Here is a 19137-nt window from a genome sequence, read left to right as displayed (position 1 = left end):
CCGTTGGCGAGATTCTGTGACTTTGTCAGTTTTAAACAGATGGGTTGGAATGTTCTGTTTGTGAATCCTGTTGCTCTCTTTTTGATTCCTTTGTAAGTTAAGAACTTACCTGTTTCCGCCTAAAGCACCTCAGGATCCCTGCAACCTGAATCAAAATGTTCTGTATGCAATGAACAAAAGTAGACTTTTTTCAGATACATTTTTGAAAAAAAAAAAACGAACAAATTTATCTGCCGAGAATTCATAAAACGTGGCTCTAAATTTATGTTTTGTGTACCTTATTCCTTTTAAATTTAAGAGCATTTAGTTTTATGATTTTACTACAGATTGTTGTCCAATTGGGTTCAACATTTAAAACAACATTTTCAAAAAAATAAAATAAAATACTTCCCATATATTTTTAACTTCTTATAAATTTATTTTAAAAACTTTACTTCCTATCATACAGTTTTTATTGGCATTGTCGTAGCCACATCTGCTTCATTCTTCTTAATTGCAATTTGCAATAATCCACTGGGAGAATCATCAGATCCACCAAACAACACCAGAAACAGTCCATTGTGGGCAACTGTCTTCCAAAGCTTTAAAATCCATTTGTCTAATTTTTCCACCGTTTTGTCAATTTTATCGAGTTTGAATTTGTCTGCTTCCACACTAAGATTGCTGATGGTCAGAGCGTGTTCCAATGCAATCTCACGAGTTTTCTTCACCGATTGTTTGTTCGTCTCTGCTTCAAGACATACAATCGATTTGAGTTTATCGCCTCCCGTGGCCTTCTCGCAGATTTCCTTAACTTTGGGATTCATACTTCCGGTGGTAATGATGGCCGTTCGCTTATCGCGTTGTGAAGCCTGACCAAAGAGATTGTTCTGTATTGAATCACCCACAGCCATGCGAACGATCTCGTTCACTCGCCTCCGTTGTAACAAAATCTCATCACCAAAATCTATGCTATTTCTGAGTTTCAGCTGCACCAAGCGGATACTCGCCAAACTGTCTTCAACCGAATCGTGTCCACCTTCGTGTCCCTGAATAACCTGATCCAGGAACGTAATGGCCAGAGTTTGCAACTTTGACTTACGTTTTCGCATGCCTGTGATATTGAAAATCACACTCGTATCGATGACGTAGGGATGCATCATTTTCATGGCGTGCAAATCTGAATTCAGTGACTGACCGACAAGAATCGCGTCAGCAGGAAGTAAATCTCGCACCTCTTGTTGGACTTCATGCAGCTTTTTAGTGACTTTAGCCATCAGTTCGGGGGTTATTCCCGAATATTTTGTGAGGTAGTCTACGATTTTATTGGTTGGCATTACCAGAGTTTCGTAGACCGTTTCGAACTTCTCGTTTACAATCGAGATACGTGTGAGTTCATTCCTTCCGGATGTTGTCTGACACATCTCACAATCGACACCAAACATAGGACTGTTGGGAGTCACTGGGGCGTATTGGTCTTTTGTGAATACGTAATTCTTGAAACGACTGGCGAGTTCTCCACGCAGTGGCATTGGGTAACCTTCGTCGACCATCTGCAGGGCGGATAGTAGCAATTTGGTCCTTGGAAATTTGTCTTCTATTTTAGTTTCCCCTGTTTTCACTTTTTCTCCGCCTTCCGACGAATCGCAGGGAAAGATCGATTTCACAAGTAGTGTTGGATCTTTGTTCATCTCAATGGCTGTTTCAAGTGATCCATACTTAGCTATGAGCTCATCGGCTTGAACGTTAGTCAGAGGGGCTGTTACCAAATCTGCGATTATGTTTTTATCTCCTCTCACTGGAAGGACAACTTCGAGTTTTGTTTCGAAGATCTTCTTGGTTTCGGTGAATTTTTCTTCGTTGGAAAGATAATGATATAGTGACACCCCGTCGAGGACAACCACCAGAGTGTGAGACAACTTTAAGGGCTTTTCTAGATAGCACCACCGATCTGGGTGGCATGGTGACTTTTTTCCTATCAGAGCGGACATGAGGAGATGTTGAACATCTGTCAAGAACACTGGTGTTCGTTGCTCTTGATCAACTTCAAGGCTTGCACTGTAGCCAGCTGGTCTCAGGTGCAGTTTTGAAAGGTTCTCAAGTTCGCGCTTGCGTTCCTTGAGTTCTTTTTTGAGTTTGACATATTGCTCTTGTGTAAGATTGAGTTTCTTTGCCTCTGCATTATCATCTCCTGTGCCAGAGTCCTGACTCTGTGAATCATCTTCGGTGAGTTTAGGTTTCTTGGCAGTGGGTTCTTCATCATGGTTGACAGTAATCAATTTCGATTTCTTTACCTGTTGGGAAGATTTGACTAATTATATATTTAAGTTTAGAGAAGCTTTATGAAATTAGTTACCTTATTTTTTTCATCTGAACTATCACTGTCAGAATTTGAAGCCTTGGCAGCAGCACTGGATTCGGATTCACGGTCTTTGTCGTTCAGTTTTACCAAGCTAGCGAGTGCTGCAAGTTTTTTCTTCTTCTTCTCAAAGCGTTCGGCTTTTTTTGAAGTCATTGTATGCATTAATGGATAACTGATTGATTAAGACACACGTAAGAAATGATTTTATTTCAAGTTCTTTATTTTTTATCTCGTGAATTAATTTAAAATTTTGTTTTTCTGTTCCTAGATTTCACTCTCACGCGTGGTACAGTATAAAAGCAAAAGCATGCATTCAACACAAACTTCACTTTTGACGTTTGGTTGTTGACAGTTGACACTGACATTCAATGTTTAAAAAGGTGACTACGTTCGGATACCTATCTGAAAATAACTTTTGACCCTGTTCACACGAGGAAACCATTTCCTCGAAAATTTATTTTGTTTTTTTTTTGTACTTTGATAAGAAGAAAACAAAATAAAGGAATATACCTCTTATAAATTAAAAGACTGTGAAACCTAATATTGGTCAATAAATTAGAGGACAAATTCATAAAAGAAAAATAGTTTCACTAAGTTTTTTATTCCAGCTTTTCAAATAAATATAAAGACATAAAGTATGAACAAAATTATATTTCTTGTGTTAATAAATTCAAAAACAATAACTGTATGTCTTGTAAATGGAGACAAAATTAATATTTAAACACTAAATACATTCTTCCAGGTCAAGTTTGATATTTTGATTTCTTGTTTTAATCAGATTAATTTGTTTGATTTTTACATTTATTTTGATGTTTTTTCTATGACATTTTACAATTTACAAATAGAACAAAAAGTGTAGAGCCTGTATACAGTTATGTACGTTTTATAATTCCTTAAATATGAAAACTGTTTATAAGATTAACGGAACGTTGCATATAACCGTTGAATAAAGCTTACATAATTAAATTATGGTAAAAAATGTCATTTTGATTTTTGTCCATAATTGTATTAAAAATAATTAAAATTCCTTTTTAACTTTCCTATTTTTTAAAAGATTCAAATCAAGTTATTTCGTCTTTGAGAAGAAGAAAAGTATAGCTATAAAAAGATTGAAACCAATGAACCTTAAGCTGGACATACAGTACTGAACCATTTGGACCCGGTCCATTTTTTAAATATGGAAAAGAAGAAATATGTTCATCATTAAAAGGAGGAATGAAGTTCGAAAGTTTTATGAACAGGAGAAACGAAATTCACAGGTACATAAACCTAGAACCAAAGGCTCTGCAAAGACGAAAGTGGAAATATCATAATGGATTCGCAGTCAATGCTGAGGACCACATCTGCAGACTGTTCAACGGCGAAGATTAACCAAATTCCGCTTTCAGGCAGAATGATCCATTCAACATAGACGACGAAAGCCAACAATTCCGTCCTCCCGACTTAGACGAGGTAAAGATTGCCATACCTAAGCTGAAGTCTTATAAAGCCACTGGAGCGGATGGCTTGAATGCCCAGCTCTTTAAAGCAGCTGGAGATAAGTTGGTTAGCACCAACCTTAGCTAAATTTTGACAGTAGAAAGTTGTGTCGAAAATGCAATTGCACTTGTAGAAGTTCCAAATTAAAATATGATGAGCACCAGCATAGTCAAATTCTTTTTTCTCCTCCATATCCATTTTACTTACCCTGAGGGTCCACAAGAGTAAAACCCAATCTTCCGCAATCCATTGTTTTTTTTTTAACTGGGCATATTATGTCTTGCCATGAATAACTCCAACTGTCACATTTACAATCAGTTGTTTACTTTTTCTTGATTTACCTTTAGTGTCGGTGGTTATTGTTTTTTTTTACAAAATTAAATTAAAACAAACAGCCCTTTCAAAATGAATGCTGATTAAGTCGCTGAAGAATGAAAGGAAACGCAGGTTTTGGGTGAATCCATTTCTCGAAGTAAGGGAACTTCATGATTTGGACTCACTATGGGAGGACGGTGCAGACTATAAGAATTTTCGTAGGATGTCGGTCGACAGCTTTGAAGCTGTTCTGTGCCTAGTAAAGATATCTTTGAATTAATGAATTTTGGCACTCGACGACAGTTTAAACGAAATGATATTTTAATTTCAAAAAGGATGTAATGGACGCTCACCACTACATACAACACAAACGTCAAATTTGATGACAAGATTTTGATCCACTCAAAAAATTCAAAATCCGATGACCGGATCATGGACCGGATGTTGGATTGTTGGTCTCTATTGGAGATAGGCCGATAGTCCTGTCATCGGAAATGTTAAATGGAGACCCACACTTACGCATGGCACAAAATAATTTCAATATACAATTTATTTCAAGAAAGAACCCTTTCAGGAATGAAAATGCAGTTGTTCTCTAACCACTCGCTAAAATGCTTTGCTAAATTTTAGCTGGAAAGAAATTTGCATGAAAGCTATATTTTAGCTCTAGTTGCGTACCCTACTTTAGGGAGTAATATTGAAAAAAAAAACTGAATCACTTCAAAAATGTTGTTAAAACTATTGCTATTCAACTTGTTAACCTTAGATTGAATTACTAGAAGATGATCTCTGATCAGCACCGAAAATTAAGTAAACAAATTAGGGATCTCGTAACAATGGATTTAATGAATTTTATATTTGTGTGTTGACAGAAAGCGAAAGCTGCTAAATTTTGAAAAAAAATTACTTAAATAACCCAATTCAAAGTTCAACCATCACGACTCGCAATAATGGATCCGCAGTTTAGTAGCTACTTTTCTATCTATTCATATTATATGAAAAGAATAAAAAATAATTGCATTAAAAATGACTTCGAAGTCATATTCGACGATAAAATTCATCATGTAAATGAAATTTAAAAATAAAAACAATTATTTTCCACGAACGCATCCCAATTTTCTGAACAAAAAATTGCCTACTTTTAGGATCCCGAATGTCAAAAGTTTACCGTTACAACAGTAAAATTAAATGGCACATCAAAAAAATAAAAAATGCGGGTTTTCTAATTCAAGCTCTGAGTATAATGAATATCAAAAAAATCATTTCTTTATAATTTACAATTTCATAATTTTTTGTTGTTGAAAAAAAAAGATAAAAATGTTTCAAGCCATTCTTCCTTTAACAAAATACCTGAAACCAAAATCAGTTAACATCTATGATTTTGCTTTCGTTTTACATTGCAAAGTCACCGTCTTCATTTTGTTAACCTCTACAATTTTGGTTTCTGCACGCCAATTTTTTGGTCAACCTATAGAATGTATGGCCGACGAAAAGAATCTGGAATATGTTAATCTATTTTGCTGGACAATGGGAACGTTCATTCTGACGGATTCAAACGATCAAATTAACAATCGTAATTCGATTGCAGTCGGAGTTGGAACTGAATATACAGACAGCCAAAGGCTTTATGTTCGTTATTATCAATGGGTTGTGATCATACTCCTGATACAAGCCTTTGTCTTCTATTTGCCGGCGTTTTTATGGAAGAAGTGGGAAGGTGGATTTATAAGTCAACTTTGCGATGGATTTGGTAAGTAATCATCCTCGTGACTAAAAGAGGTAATGATGATATAAAATTTGAGTCTTTTATACAGAAAGAAAGGTGCTTATTTCGGATAGTGCCAACAAAGAACGGAGAGCTTACCTGATGCAGATTTTCCATCCGAATTACAAACAAATGCATCGTTCGTACGCCAAGAACTATTTTCTATGCGAAATTCTGAACTTCTTCATATGCGTAAGTTCTTACTGTGTTCCTGAGCTTTGAACCTTGTCAATTCTTCATAATTTCCTTATTTAATTCTTTTATATCTAGATTTTAAACCTTACTTTGATGAATACATTTTTCAATGGATTTTGGTCGAGTTACTCTCAAGCAATGAAACAAATCCCATCTTACAATTGGAATCAATGGAACGAAATGAGTTCAAGGGTATTCCCCAAAATTACCAAATGTGAATTCTTTAAATACGGTGGATCGGGATCGCAGAGCAAATTCGATTGCCTTTGTGTGCTGCCAATCAATATATTAAATGAGAAAATATTTGCATTCCTTTATGTGTGGTTCTTGATCCTGATGGTTGTTTCGGCAATGCATTTAACTTTTCGTATAATTGCAACTTGCAGTAATGCAGCTCGTATAATCATGACTCAATGTAGTGTCGGATGTAATCAGAAGAAACAAGTTCATCAACTTGTGCAGGACATGAGCTATTCTGAATGGTTTTTGTTGACTCGTATTTGTGTAAATATTAATCCTTTAATGTTTGCAGAGTTAATTCGCGATTTGTATGACTTTCAAAGGCTCCGAAATAACAATGAGATGTCTGTTTAAAATTTCGCAGGTGTACAAATGTAAATAAGAACTGTTGGGGTTAGTTTTTTGTTTTAAACTTAAAACCGCACTAACAGCACTGACCATAACATGAATTGAATTTCACATTGAATGTGAATTTATTATTTTTTTTTGTTACTTATATTGTGTATAAATATATACATAGAATTATTGGAATAAAAGTATTTTTTTTATGAAGTTTATGTGTGTTTTTGTAATAACGGCATGGCATTCACTGGTTAAATTTTTGACAACTTATAAAAATCTGGGCCTAGGTTAGGTTAGGTTAAAGTGGGTGTCCAAAATGGAAACGGACACACTTAGGCCAGTTGAAAGGCCCATTGTGATACCACATGAATATTGAGGCTTTTTCCTAAGTTCATGGAACCCGTTGAGTCCTTTATGAAACGTGAGATTACGCTGATATGATCTAGACCGTTAAAGAAGAATTCCAGCCAGAGCAGGGCATGTACAGAGAAGATGAAGAATTGTTTTTTCCTCGTCCATACAGCTTCTGCAAAAGTCATTTGAGAATACGCCTAGTCGCTTGGCTTGCTTTCCTATTAGACAGTGTCCGGTTATGACACCTATTATCGAGCTAATATGCGCCTTGAACGTTTTAAATCTAGTGTTGGCCAGATGTTTTTTGTGACCTGACACGTGGTGATGTTGTTTCACCTTGTGTTTGCCTTCTTCGTAGCGTCTTGCAATAGCAACAGTTTACAAGTAGCGATTGGTATGCCAGTATGAGCCAAACGTGGTATAATGGGCTGCACTGTACCGTTCCTGGCGAGTTTATCTGCCTTACAGTTACCTGGAATGTCTCTATGGCCCGGCACCCAGCAAAGGTGAATATTAAACTGTTGCGCCATCTCCATTAGAGATGATCGACAGCTATGGACTGTTATAGAGTTTATAGAGACAGAGTCCAGAGATTTGATATCAGCCTGACTATCTGAGAAAATGCGGATACCAGATGTTAAGATCACGTTTTCCTTAACCCAGGACAAGACTTCTTTTATCGCCAAAAGTTCCACCTGGAACACGCTTCAATAATTGGGAAGGCGGAATGAGAGACTTAATTTCAGTCGTTCAGACTGCACACCTCCACCAACCCCTTCTTTTGTTTTTGACCAATCTGTATAGAAATGGATTGACTCATCTTCCAGGAATGTCCTATCCTCCAAAAAAGATCTGGGAGGTATAGAAATCTGGACATTTCTGTCGAAATGCAGTTGGGGGATGGTATAGTCTGCGTGCTTTGGAATTGATTCTAAATACCCAAGAATTATGGAGTGGCCAATTTTGTTGTTAGTCCACTGCGACGAAGCTTTGAGGCGAATAGCAGAGCTTGCAGCTAGTTGTTGCTTATGTCAAGAGGTGTTAGGTAGAATAAGGTGTCCAGTGCCGCAGATGGGTCCTGCGAAGCGATCCGCTTATTCAGGGCTTGCTATTCGATTCCAGAAATGGCTAAGGTTAAGTTGAAGTGGTTGCCAGGGTAATGCCAATTGAGATTAGTATAAGTCCAAATATAAAAAAAAGGAAAGAGTTAATGGTAAATTAAGTAAATTTTCTTTTATGTTATTAATCACAAACCGAGAAGATCATAGCCTTTTTTTTAAATTAATGTATAAAGTTTACGTTATTAAATGTACTGCAGAAAAAATTATTTCAAGGCGATATAAGTTTTCCTTATTACCATAGCTTAAGCAACTTTAAATGTGCAGTTATTCAATTCCCATAGGAAGTTATTGTAATGGGTCCGATTTGTCAAATTGAAAATGTTTACATTTCTCGACGTTCGAAGGTCCCTAGAGTCGAAATAAAAGATTTTTAGAAAGATGTCTTTGCGTGCGTCTGTCCGTACGTCCGTACGTTCGCTACGTTTTTTCGTCCTCCATAGCTAAAGAACCAGAAATTCAAATGAATTTTGTTATACAGATAATAAGGCAGAAAGATGCAGAAAGGGCTCTCAAGAAAATTGTTTGTGGTTTTTTTACCATAGCAGTTTGATAAAAAGGTGAAAATTTTGGTTAACCCTAAATAGGTATCTTACGAACCAAAACCGCTAGAGACTTGAATTAAATTTTATATAATATATTGCAACGTGATACAAAACACGTATATTTTTTGAAAAAAAAATCAATATAACGGTTTTTTTATAAATTAATAAAACTAAAAAAGAGAGGAGATAATAGAAGGAACCTGAATAAAACAACAACAATTACTTATGTTTGCTTAGAAAAATGCTAATCGGTTCAGTATAGTTCGATAGAACGGAACGGCTTACAACTTTCAGGTGGGTGCGGTGGCGTAGTGCGTAGTGCACTAGCTCCTCACACACTAGGTCGCTTGTTCAAGCCCAGCTCGGGCAAAAAGTTCTTCAAAAATTAAATTGAACATAAAAGCGTTTAAGCACCACTAAAGGAGTCTGATGATCGGGTTGGTCCTCGTGAAATAGCTATAACTCCAACCTATGAACTTGGTGGTAGCACACACAAGTTGTTGTTGTTTCATTCTAAATTTTCAATTGTAAATTCGGCAAGCAGCTGCCTTAAACTGCGAGTATAAAATTTCATTCAAAAACCTCCTAAAAAAATGTTTCACCTCCAAAATTTTACGACTGAAATATGATTTCATCTCTAAAACAATTTTGTGCAACAAAGAATAATGTTTTTGACATCAGATAAAATGTTGAGAAAAATCGAATTGACATTTTTTTTTTGCAAAAAATAAAAACCTAAAAAAATTTATAAAAGTTGGTAAAAATTGATTTTCGACTCAAAATTCTTTTCAAAACTTTGAGACATTGGCTTTAATTTACTTTTATCTTTCAAAACATATTGTTGTTAGCATTCAGTAAAATTTTGAAAAAATCGAATTGACAGTTTAATTACAAAAAAATTAAAAACCGAAAAAAAATTAACATAAGTTGGTAAAATTTGATTTTCCACTCAAATATATTTTCAAAACCTTGAGATAATAGCTTCTAGCAAATTTTTACTTATAAGACATATTGTTTTCAACAAAAGGACAAATTTTGTGAAAAATCGAATTGATAGTTTTTTTTACAAAAAATAAAAAACTAAATAAAATGTATAAAAGTTGGTAAAAATTGATTTTCGACTCAAAATTCTTTTCAAAACTTTGAGATATTGGCTTTAATTTGCTTTTATCTTTCAAAACATATTGTTCTCAGCATTCAGTAAAATTTTGAAAAAATCGAATTGACAGATTTTTTACCAAAAATTAAAAACCGAAGAAAAAATTAACAAAAGTTGGTAAAAATTGATTTTCCACTCAAATATCTTTTCAGAACCTTGAGATAATAGCTTCTAGCTAATTTTTACTTATAAGACATATTGTTTTCAACGTTAGGACAAATTTTGAGAAAAAAATTGACAGTTTTTTTTACAAAAAATAAAAACCTACAAAAAAATGTATAAAAGTTGGTAAAAATTGATTTTCGACTAAAAAAGATCTCTTCAAAAATTTTAAATATTGGCTTCAAACTAATTTTATCTTATAAGAAATATTGTTTTCAACATTTGGTAACATTTTTAAAAACAGTTTTTTTACAAAAAATAAAACTCTAAAAAAAAACAATACTAAAACTTGGTAAAAATTTACTTTCGGCTCAAATAGCTTTTCAAAAATTAAAAATATTGGCTTCAAACTTATTTAATTTCACAGAAAATATTGTTTTCAATATTTAGTAATTTTTATATTAAAATCCAACAGTTCGTTTTTTCATAAAAAAATAAAATCTACAAAAAATAGTACGCAAATTTGGTAAAAATTGATACGAGTACATATAGACAAACTTTTAAGCAAGACAAATCGTCAGACGGGATGGAAAGTTATCAGTGTGGGTCGCATCCCAGCCTCTTTTTCAGTTTAAATTTCAATCCAAAATTTTAAATAGTTTTTCTATTAAAAAATTGCTAAATGGTCTTTTTTTCTTCTAGGTGTATCTCCTCTTACAGAGATTTGTTCTTATGTACATATGTTGTTGTGCTGTTTCTTTCAGTACATTTAATTTTCAAGGCATGGTAAAATCTTGCAAGTTTGAGTTTTCTAATGCCGAACGCTTATTATTCAGATACCTTAACAATTTGTTTGTTTTCTTTTGCCTTTGATGTACAAAACAAAGTGCATTCACAGAATTTCATCAATTTGTTTTTCAACAATTATTGTTGCAAAACACACCACACCTTGGTGCATAAAATTTAAATTCTTTTTCGTTTTCTTAGTAAATTTACACATTTCATCGACACCATTTCAAAATGTAAATCAATTAAACAACCATAACATCCACATCCAATTAAACAAAACAAATCCAAGAACTTTCCTTTCAACCTGCTCCCAATTTAAGTTGTGGCGAAATTGGATAATAAATTGTTAATCACCGGGAATTCCAAACACTGCCATGTCATGTTAGAAAATGATTTCCATTCAGAGTGAGTCAGAGAGGGCGAGTTTCGTGTGAAGAAAATATTTAATGCAACTTACTCTTCCAAACCATCCCAAAAAACACACACCTCAAGTATTCTTTCTTTCGGTGCTCCTCTGCTCTGACCGAATGTTCAAAAATAGAATTTTATAAAACATGAAGTCTTGTTTTTTTCAATTCATTTCAGGCGCACTATTTTCGAAACACCAACAACCACCTCCGCCACGCCATCGCATCACCATATCGCCAGAATCAGAATCAGAACCAGAACCACCACCTTAACCACTTGGACAGCTCCAACAAAATTTTTCTATAATGGGAATAGATTGGTGGTTGGGTTCTTGGAAGCAACAGCAATTGAGTGTGAGAGAAGGAAAACTTAACAGAATTTTCCTTAGCCTATCACACTTTTATCCCAGTTTTGTTTTTCCTTCTTTCAGTGGATAGCACAACACGAAGCTTTTGAGTAAAGTTTTGCAATATGAATTTATGTTGTGCGTGGCACGATATGACACACATTTTATGTTTGTTTTTATGCTTCTGTTGTTATTTAAAAACTCTCTCTCTCTCTGGATAACACTAGGAATAGTCGAATAGAGTTCTTCTCTCTGAGGGAGGACTAGGAGAACAAAAATACCATATTTTATGAAATTGGGAGGAGAAAAGCTGTTCTGTTCGTGCGCAAATAATCATATTCATGTACAAAGAGTCGGTAAATTATGTTTGAACTTTTATTTTTAAGATTTGAAATTTTATTTCTTTTTACAGATCTTTAGGCTTATCACGAAATCTAGACACATCAAGAAAAATAATCATCAAATTCGCTCTTAGAAGAGATTGGTATACAAATTTGGTCTTCGAGCGAATTTGGTGATACAGGTATTTTGCACAAACTATAAAGTTAAGCTTATTTTATACGATTGGAATGATCTTCTAATATTTTAGATATTCCAATTTTATCTGTAAAAAGTGACAGAAAAAATTGGCTGTCAATCGTCGACAATTTTTCTATAAAAAACTTGGCGGACTTCTTGCAAACGTTTTTACTCTTCTAAACACCCAATTTGATTATATTTTCAAATAATGGGACGAATGTCCACTAATTGGATATTGAAAGATGTTCTTTTCAAACAACATCATTCAATTTTTAATTGACAGACATTGGTAAAGTAGTATTCACATGAGGGCGACCAACGAACGACGGATGAATTACAAAATGTGAGTTTATATACGTTTGAAGACATATGTATTTCCACACAAATTCTTAGCAAAACGATAGCAATATAATCTCTTTTTGATTTAGGATGCATACTTTTACTTTTCAATATCATATATTAATAAATTTAAGAAAACAAATTTATTCGTCGCAAAAAAATTGTAGTTGATACGACCTGTCAAACTTTTGCGTTCCACATTATCCACACTCGCAACGATTAACATAATCGCGCGTAGTTAACATAAAAAAAATCATTCTTGTTTTGGTTTCGGTGATAAATTTCAAAATCGACGAATATTCGTTCATTCGTTGGCCGTTGGTCTAGATCATGTGAATAGTGCTTAAGGCAACTTTCTAGTATCGCATTGGCCAGCTGCCAAAAAATTACCTTCCAATTAAGGTAAATTTAATGGAAAGTCGACTAGAAAGTTACTCAAGAAAAATCTCCCTACCTATCAAGTCAAGTAAACTTCCATCAAAATGGCAGTTGATCATGTTTTTTCATTCAGCTGAAAGGTAAACTTTACTACTCTATGATTTATGTATTTTCTGCACAACTTCATGTAATGCTTTCTGAAAAAGTATTCCTTGTCAAATTGGGAAAGTAATAACTAATATTTCTTTACAATACAAATCAAGTCTACTTATGCCAGAATCACAGTTAAGCATGTTTTGTATTGAACTGAAAGTTGAAATTTATTACTCTGTGATTTCTTTGATTTTTGCAAAATTTCATCAAATTTTTTGTATGAAAGGTTCTTTGTCAAATTAGATAAGAAAAAAGAGGCTAGAATGCGACCCACACTGATAACTTCCCATCCCGTCTGTCGATTTTTCTTATCTAGAAGATTGTAGGTTTTTGTGTTGGGTTAAAAAAGTTGTTAGTTTAAGTAGCATTTCCTAAATTTTTACAAATTGGATGGATGAAATTTATTTGAGAGATATCAAGAACCGAACATCAGTTTTTACCAAATTTGTGTACGATTTCCTGCAGATTTTATTTTTTTTATGAAAAAACGGACTATTGGATTTTTATAAAAAAAACTACTAAATTTCGATAACAATATTTTCTGTGAAATAAAAAGTTTAAAGACAATATCTTTAATTTTTTAAAAGCTATTTGAGTTAAAAGTAAGTTACCAAGGTTTAGTATTGTTTTTTTGTTAGGTTTTTATTTTTTGTAAAAAAAACTGTCAATTAGATTTTTCTCAAAATTTTATTGAATGATGATAACAATAATTTTTAAAAGATAAAAGTAGTTTATAGCCAATATCTCAAAGTTTTGAAAAGATATTTGAGTCGAAAATCAATTTTTACCAACTTTTGTTAAATTTTCTTTTGAGTTTTTATTCTTTGTAAAAAAACTGGCAATTAGATTTTTCTCAAAATATTACTGAATGATGACAACAATATAGCTTATAAGATAAAATTAGTTTTAAGTTATAATCTTAAAGTTTTGAAAAGTTATTTGAGCCGAAATGCAATTTTTACCAACTTTGAGTAATGTTTTTTTAGGTTTTTATTTTTTATAAAAACAACTGTCAATTTGATTTTTCTCAAAAATTTACCAGATGTTTAAAACGTTTTTTTATTTTTGTACAAAATTGTTTTTGAGATAAAATCATTTTGTATTCTCAAAATTTTCGAAGTGACAAATTTTTTTTTTCAGTTTTTTTGATTTATAAAAAAACAGTTAGTTGGATTTTTTTTCAAAAATTACACATTCAATTATATTATATAAAATTTAATTCAGGTCTCAAGCGTTTTTGGTTCGTAAGATATTTAAGGTTAACCACAATTTTCACCATTTTTTTTAAACAACTATGGTAAAAAACCACACACTCAATTTTCTTGAGAGCCCTTTAGATATCACTTATGGTTCTTGAGCAATGGACGACGAAAAAAACGTCGCGAACGTACGAACGTACTTACACACGCAAGCACAGACATCTTTCTAAAAATCTTTTATTTCGACTTTAGGGACCTTGAAACGTCGAAAAATGTCAAAATTTTCAATTTGACGAATCGGACCCATTACAATAACTTCTTATGGGAAGTTAATAAGTACTATTTCTGTAAAATACAAAATACAATAGTGATGAACTTGTAGCTTGCTTGAGGATTGGTTTTGTAGAAAATAATGTTTTTGGTAGTTTTTTGTAGCGATGAATCGAAGTTAGATGGTAGTGAATTATAGTTTTGAGTTTAAAACTTATGACACTTGAAAAATTAAACTTGGTCAAAATGTTTGTTTACAGTATTCAGTTGACTGAATTGAAGTCTTTTATACCTCTGAACCTGCCCATTGTCTAATATCTGGGTAAAATAAACCAACCGTATAAACGGAAAGTTTTCGCTTGGTAGAAAATTGGCAATTGGCACCTTATTGGATTCTATTGGAAGACTTTTAACAGTTCGGCCAATATTGGAAGATGTTCCAATCGTGTATACTTAGCTTAACCAGACGAACCTAATCAATTTTATAACGGTAGTCGTTTTGATAATTCTTCTGAAAAGCGGCAAAGCTCTGGATGTGATTGTTGACAAAGAAATCATCAAACACCAACATTCGCTCCTAGAGCTGAGTCATTTTGCTGTTGAGTATTTCAGAGGGTCATTCTTATTATTAGCTTTCTCAAAGTCTTCTATTTCTTTTATATTTTTGGAAACATACAAATTGGCATGTCAAGTCAAGCAAGCATGTTTCTTTATTCAAAACTTTGCATTTCTAGCAAACTATGTCTTCCCAAATCCATTTGCCTATGAAAAGCTTAAACAACTGCGACACACTGTATCAAATCAGCCCTATGATAGAGAGAATCTAATGTTTTGTATAAAAATACTCAACGAATGGGAGAAAAAGTTTTTCGAAAGTTCAAATTTTCAATGTGTATGTACTGTGCACATACAATATTTATGTAGGTATGTAAATAAATATGTATGTACATAGATTTTATTTTTGTTTTGAAAATTTTTCACTTCAAGCAAAAGGATTTTTGCCACAATTATTTGTTAAAATTTGTACGCATGTCGGATACGGTTTTCAATCATTGAGTTTTTTAAAAAAATTCACCAACAACAGTGTCAATAGTGGAGTGAGCGAACACGTCGTCGTAAGTATTTTCGTTTCAAGTTGAAAAACGGATCCGCCGTCGTCGTCGTCGTAACGTTGGTTTTCGCTCCTGGCGTATTGTGTGGTGTTTTTTCTTTAATTTTGTTTTGAAAAACCGTATTTAATGTCTTTTTTTCATTGAAATCTGAATCTCAAATTACAATAGAAAGTCAAAATTTTCATTGGTGAGTTAAAAAAACAAAGTTTAATATTTTCTTTTGTTAAGATAAAAATTCGTTAATTAATCTTTCCACATCAGTACCTGCCTTTGTATTATAAAATGTAACCTGACGTTTCCTTCTTCCTTCCAGAGAAGGGGCAATAGTTTTTCTCTTTTCGTTTTCGGTCGCTCGAAATAATCATCGTCAGCGTCATTGTCGTCGTTCGGTCGGTCGCCTACTCCTTTAAAACTTATTTTCTGTGTGGGTATAATGAACTCTACGTTGTTTCTGTGATTATTGATTTATTTTTGGTGATGTGAAAATGTGTAATTTGCAGGACAACTAAATATAGTCCTTGTAAATATTTTAACAGCGAGCATCCTATAATTTAACAGTCGAATGTTTGATTGAATTGGTTACAGAACGAAAACAGTGTCCTACATAATTTGCAGCCCTTGACCTATATACTTGAAATTTTATCTGTAAAATTTTGGTAACGGTTAAAATACCTACCCATCGTGTTTTGTTTCAGATGTGAGAAGTAAATAAGGGCTCACAGTCTCGCACAAGAAACGTAATAAGGGTTGCGAGGGCTTAGAGAATGAGCAGAGATAATAAAAGTGGAGCACTTGGCCACTTGTAACAGAAACACGATGCATTGGGGGTTGAGATATTGGAAGAGTTCTGCTTTTCTGCTTTTTTTCTTCGTGTTCTTCTTTTATCCACCTACATACTTATTAGATAAACAAGTTCATTCGATTGGCATAGAGTGCATACGAAGATTTTCATTGTACCGTTAAGTTATTCAAGGATGTCGTATAAAATGAAAGAGAATGAAATGAGATGAAAACTTGAATAACGAATAATGATAGATAATGCGGGCGGGCGGTTTAACTGAAACTGAAAGAGAACGTGATTTTGAAATAAAAAAGTCAAGGCGTTTTAACATCCATTACGGTTTTTTTTTTAAGTCGCTGCTTGCACTGGGTTATTGGATTCTTTTTATGATCATCTTTAGTTTTACATAAGGAACTTTAAGGGCGCCTCTCTATCTGGGCTTGTGGGTGGATGATGTGATGGGATTTAAAAATTCATTCAGTAGTGCAAAGTGGGAAAGGATATGGTCTCTGTGTGGTTTTCAAGGTAGAAGGAGAGTGTAAGATGGCCATATAATCTATTTATGTAAAATATAATTGTGTGTCACTTTTGAGTAAATGTCAGGAGGATGCTGACGATTGAAATAGTGTTTGCTAGGATGTTAAGTAGGACTGAATTCTTCTACATGAAAATGCAATGATTTTGCTCATATGGAGAAAATGATTGGGTATAATATTCAAAAGAAATGCGTTCAAACCCGTGTTGCCGGATTTCCTATGAGTAATTCTTAGATGCTCAAAATACAATTAAAACTTAAGAAACTAACGCTGTAATGTCTGTTTTTTTTGGAATTTTATTAACACAGAATGGTATTATATCTTAATTTACGTTTTATTAAATGTCTAGATAACCTTTATAATATCAAATTTCTGTAACTTAACTGTTAACTTGATATTCAAAATAATATTTACTATTTGACGGATATATTTGTAATTTGACCTAATATGTCACAATGAAGTGTGAACAAAACTATATACAGTTGTGTTCAAAAAAATAGGAGTGCCTGTTCTTTTTAGATTAAATCGTGACTCTAAAGTTGTATAATTTTTTTAAATTTATTTTTTCTTTTGTACAAAATAAGTAATCCAGTCTTTAATTATTATGCTTAAAGACTTCTTTGTTTAAAACAAATAAGGTAGTGAAAACATGAATTTTATCAAAATAAAGCCAAAACGAATTGTTCAAAATAATAGGAGTAAACAAAATAAAGTATAAAAAACTAAACAAAAATATTCAATATTAAGATTTTTTTGTCAGTATTTTGTGGAAAATCCTTTGTTTTTTATAATTGCTGCACATCTGCGTGGCATAGAGTTCACAAGGGCCTGACAACTCTCAACTGGAATTTGGTTCCATGTTTCCTCGACTGCGTCCCACAACTGTCTCGAATTCAAGGGTCTTCGTCGAGAAACACCCTTTTTCACATCTGCCCATAAATTTTCTATATGATTGAGGTCAGGCGACTGAGCTGGCCAGTTCATGACCTCAACCCCATTGACCAGAAACCATTCCTTGGCAGACTTACTGGTGTGTTTCGGGTCGTTGTCTTGTTGAAATACCCATTTAGCCGGCATATTCCAACTCGCATAAGGCAGCATCACACTGGACATTATATCCACATAAACGCGCTGGTCCATCATGCCAATGATTTGATGTATGGGGCCAACACCAGCATATGAGAAACTGCCCCATACCATCACTTTAGTAGCTCCATGCTTTACCGTTTTAATGGTGTACCGAGGCTTAAACTCGGAATTTTCTGGACGTCGGACGTATTGCCTAGAGCCAGTTCCACCGAATAAAACAATTTTGGTCTCGTCAGTCCACAAAATGTTTCACCATTTCTCTGCAGGCCAATTAGCATGGCTTCTTGCAAATTTCAAACGAGCGGCTACATGTTTTTTCGTAAGCATCGGCACTTTTCGTGGACTGCGAGCGGAAAGATTGTGTTCCAACAATCGCCTTCTTATTGTTACGCTACTTACTGCCAGTCCTAGATCTTCCTGGATCATCTTAGAGGACGCAAAAGGATCCTTTCGGCTGTAGCGAACAATACGACGATCGTCATTTTCACTCGTTTCTCGTTTCCGTCCCCGGGTTTGACTTTTTTTTTTTTCATATTTTACAGCATTGGCGATCATTTGGTCACAACACCCCAACATCAACTTTATATCCTTATAAGTTTTTCCTTCATTTCGTAACTTTTTTATGATTTCCCGTTTTTCGTCGGTGCAGTGCTTTCCTCGGCCCACTAAATAACCAAACTTGTTTATATATTCGATATTCCAACTATTTAATATTCCTATTTTAATTTAGTTACCTACTGTTTATTTTTTTTAAGTTTTTGATTTTTTTTACGTACAATATAACTCACACTCCTATTATTTTGAATAGATCATTTGATCTTTGGTTACAAATGTAAACGGTTATGAATTGCAAACCAGTTCATTGTTTTATCATCTTTAATGTTCCGTTATACTTACCGGTAGAGAAATGGGATAATTACCAGTATACACATGGTAAAAAAAACACTTGAGCAAATTTTGTAAAAGCACTCCTATTATTTTGAACACAGCTGTACAGTGCATCACAAAAGTCATGGGACAAGACTAGAAATAGAGGCATTTTTTGTTTCTCTTAAATTGTTCATTATAGTTATTACACTTTGGTAAACCCATATTGGCTCGGTTAGGTTAGGTTGGAGTGGCTTACCAGATGTCATTGACTCACCTAGACCTCAAGGGTCCATTGTTATACTACTAATGAGGTTACTCATGGGAGAGTAATGAACTTAATCAAACCATTTTGTACTTTTAATGAAGTTAGAGAGACATTTTGTGTCAATCGTT

The 19137-nt window shown here is 33.7% G+C and overlaps 3 protein-coding genes across 4 annotated transcripts in view; 2 read left to right on the top strand and 1 right to left on the bottom strand.

Annotated features, from left to right (window-relative positions):
• Window positions 1-395: 395 nt before the first annotated feature.
• Window positions 396-2661, bottom strand: LOC129947467 (RNA exonuclease 5). Its single transcript, XM_056058030.1, has 2 exons — window positions 2336-2661; window positions 396-2273 (listed from the first exon to the last, which is right to left on the bottom strand). The coding sequence occupies exons 1-2, from the start codon at window positions 2501-2503 to the stop codon at window positions 441-443; spliced, it is 2001 nt and encodes a 666-aa protein (XP_055914005.1). The 5' UTR covers window positions 2504-2661; the 3' UTR covers window positions 396-440.
• Window positions 2662-5322: 2661 nt separating this feature from the next.
• LOC129947098 (innexin inx5-like) lies at window positions 5323-6863 on the top strand. The gene is made up of 3 exons (XM_056057531.1): window positions 5323-5885; window positions 5950-6092; window positions 6171-6863. The coding sequence occupies exons 1-3, from the start codon at window positions 5453-5455 to the stop codon at window positions 6687-6689; spliced, it is 1095 nt and encodes a 364-aa protein (XP_055913506.1). The 5' UTR covers window positions 5323-5452; the 3' UTR covers window positions 6690-6863.
• An 8469-nt stretch (window positions 6864-15332) lies between these two features.
• LOC129946844 (uncharacterized) overlaps window positions 15333-19137 on the top strand; it is a 31918-nt gene continuing 28113 nt past the window's right edge. Inside the window, exon 1 of one of the 2 annotated variants that reach the window (XM_056057201.1) lies at window positions 15333-15655. The gene's annotated coding sequence lies outside the window, so the exon portion shown is untranslated. Of the gene's footprint in view, window positions 15656-16753; window positions 16775-19137 lie in introns of those variants that run through there. The other variant, XM_056057203.1, reaches the window with a different exon arrangement.

This window comes from Eupeodes corollae, chromosome 2 (genome assembly GCF_945859685.1).
Source record: "Eupeodes corollae chromosome 2, idEupCoro1.1, whole genome shotgun sequence".
Lineage (NCBI taxonomy): Eukaryota > Metazoa > Arthropoda > Insecta > Diptera > Syrphidae > Eupeodes > Eupeodes corollae.
The sequence above is the reverse complement of the archived record's forward strand: the minus strand, read 5'-3'. Positions and strand labels throughout refer to the sequence as shown.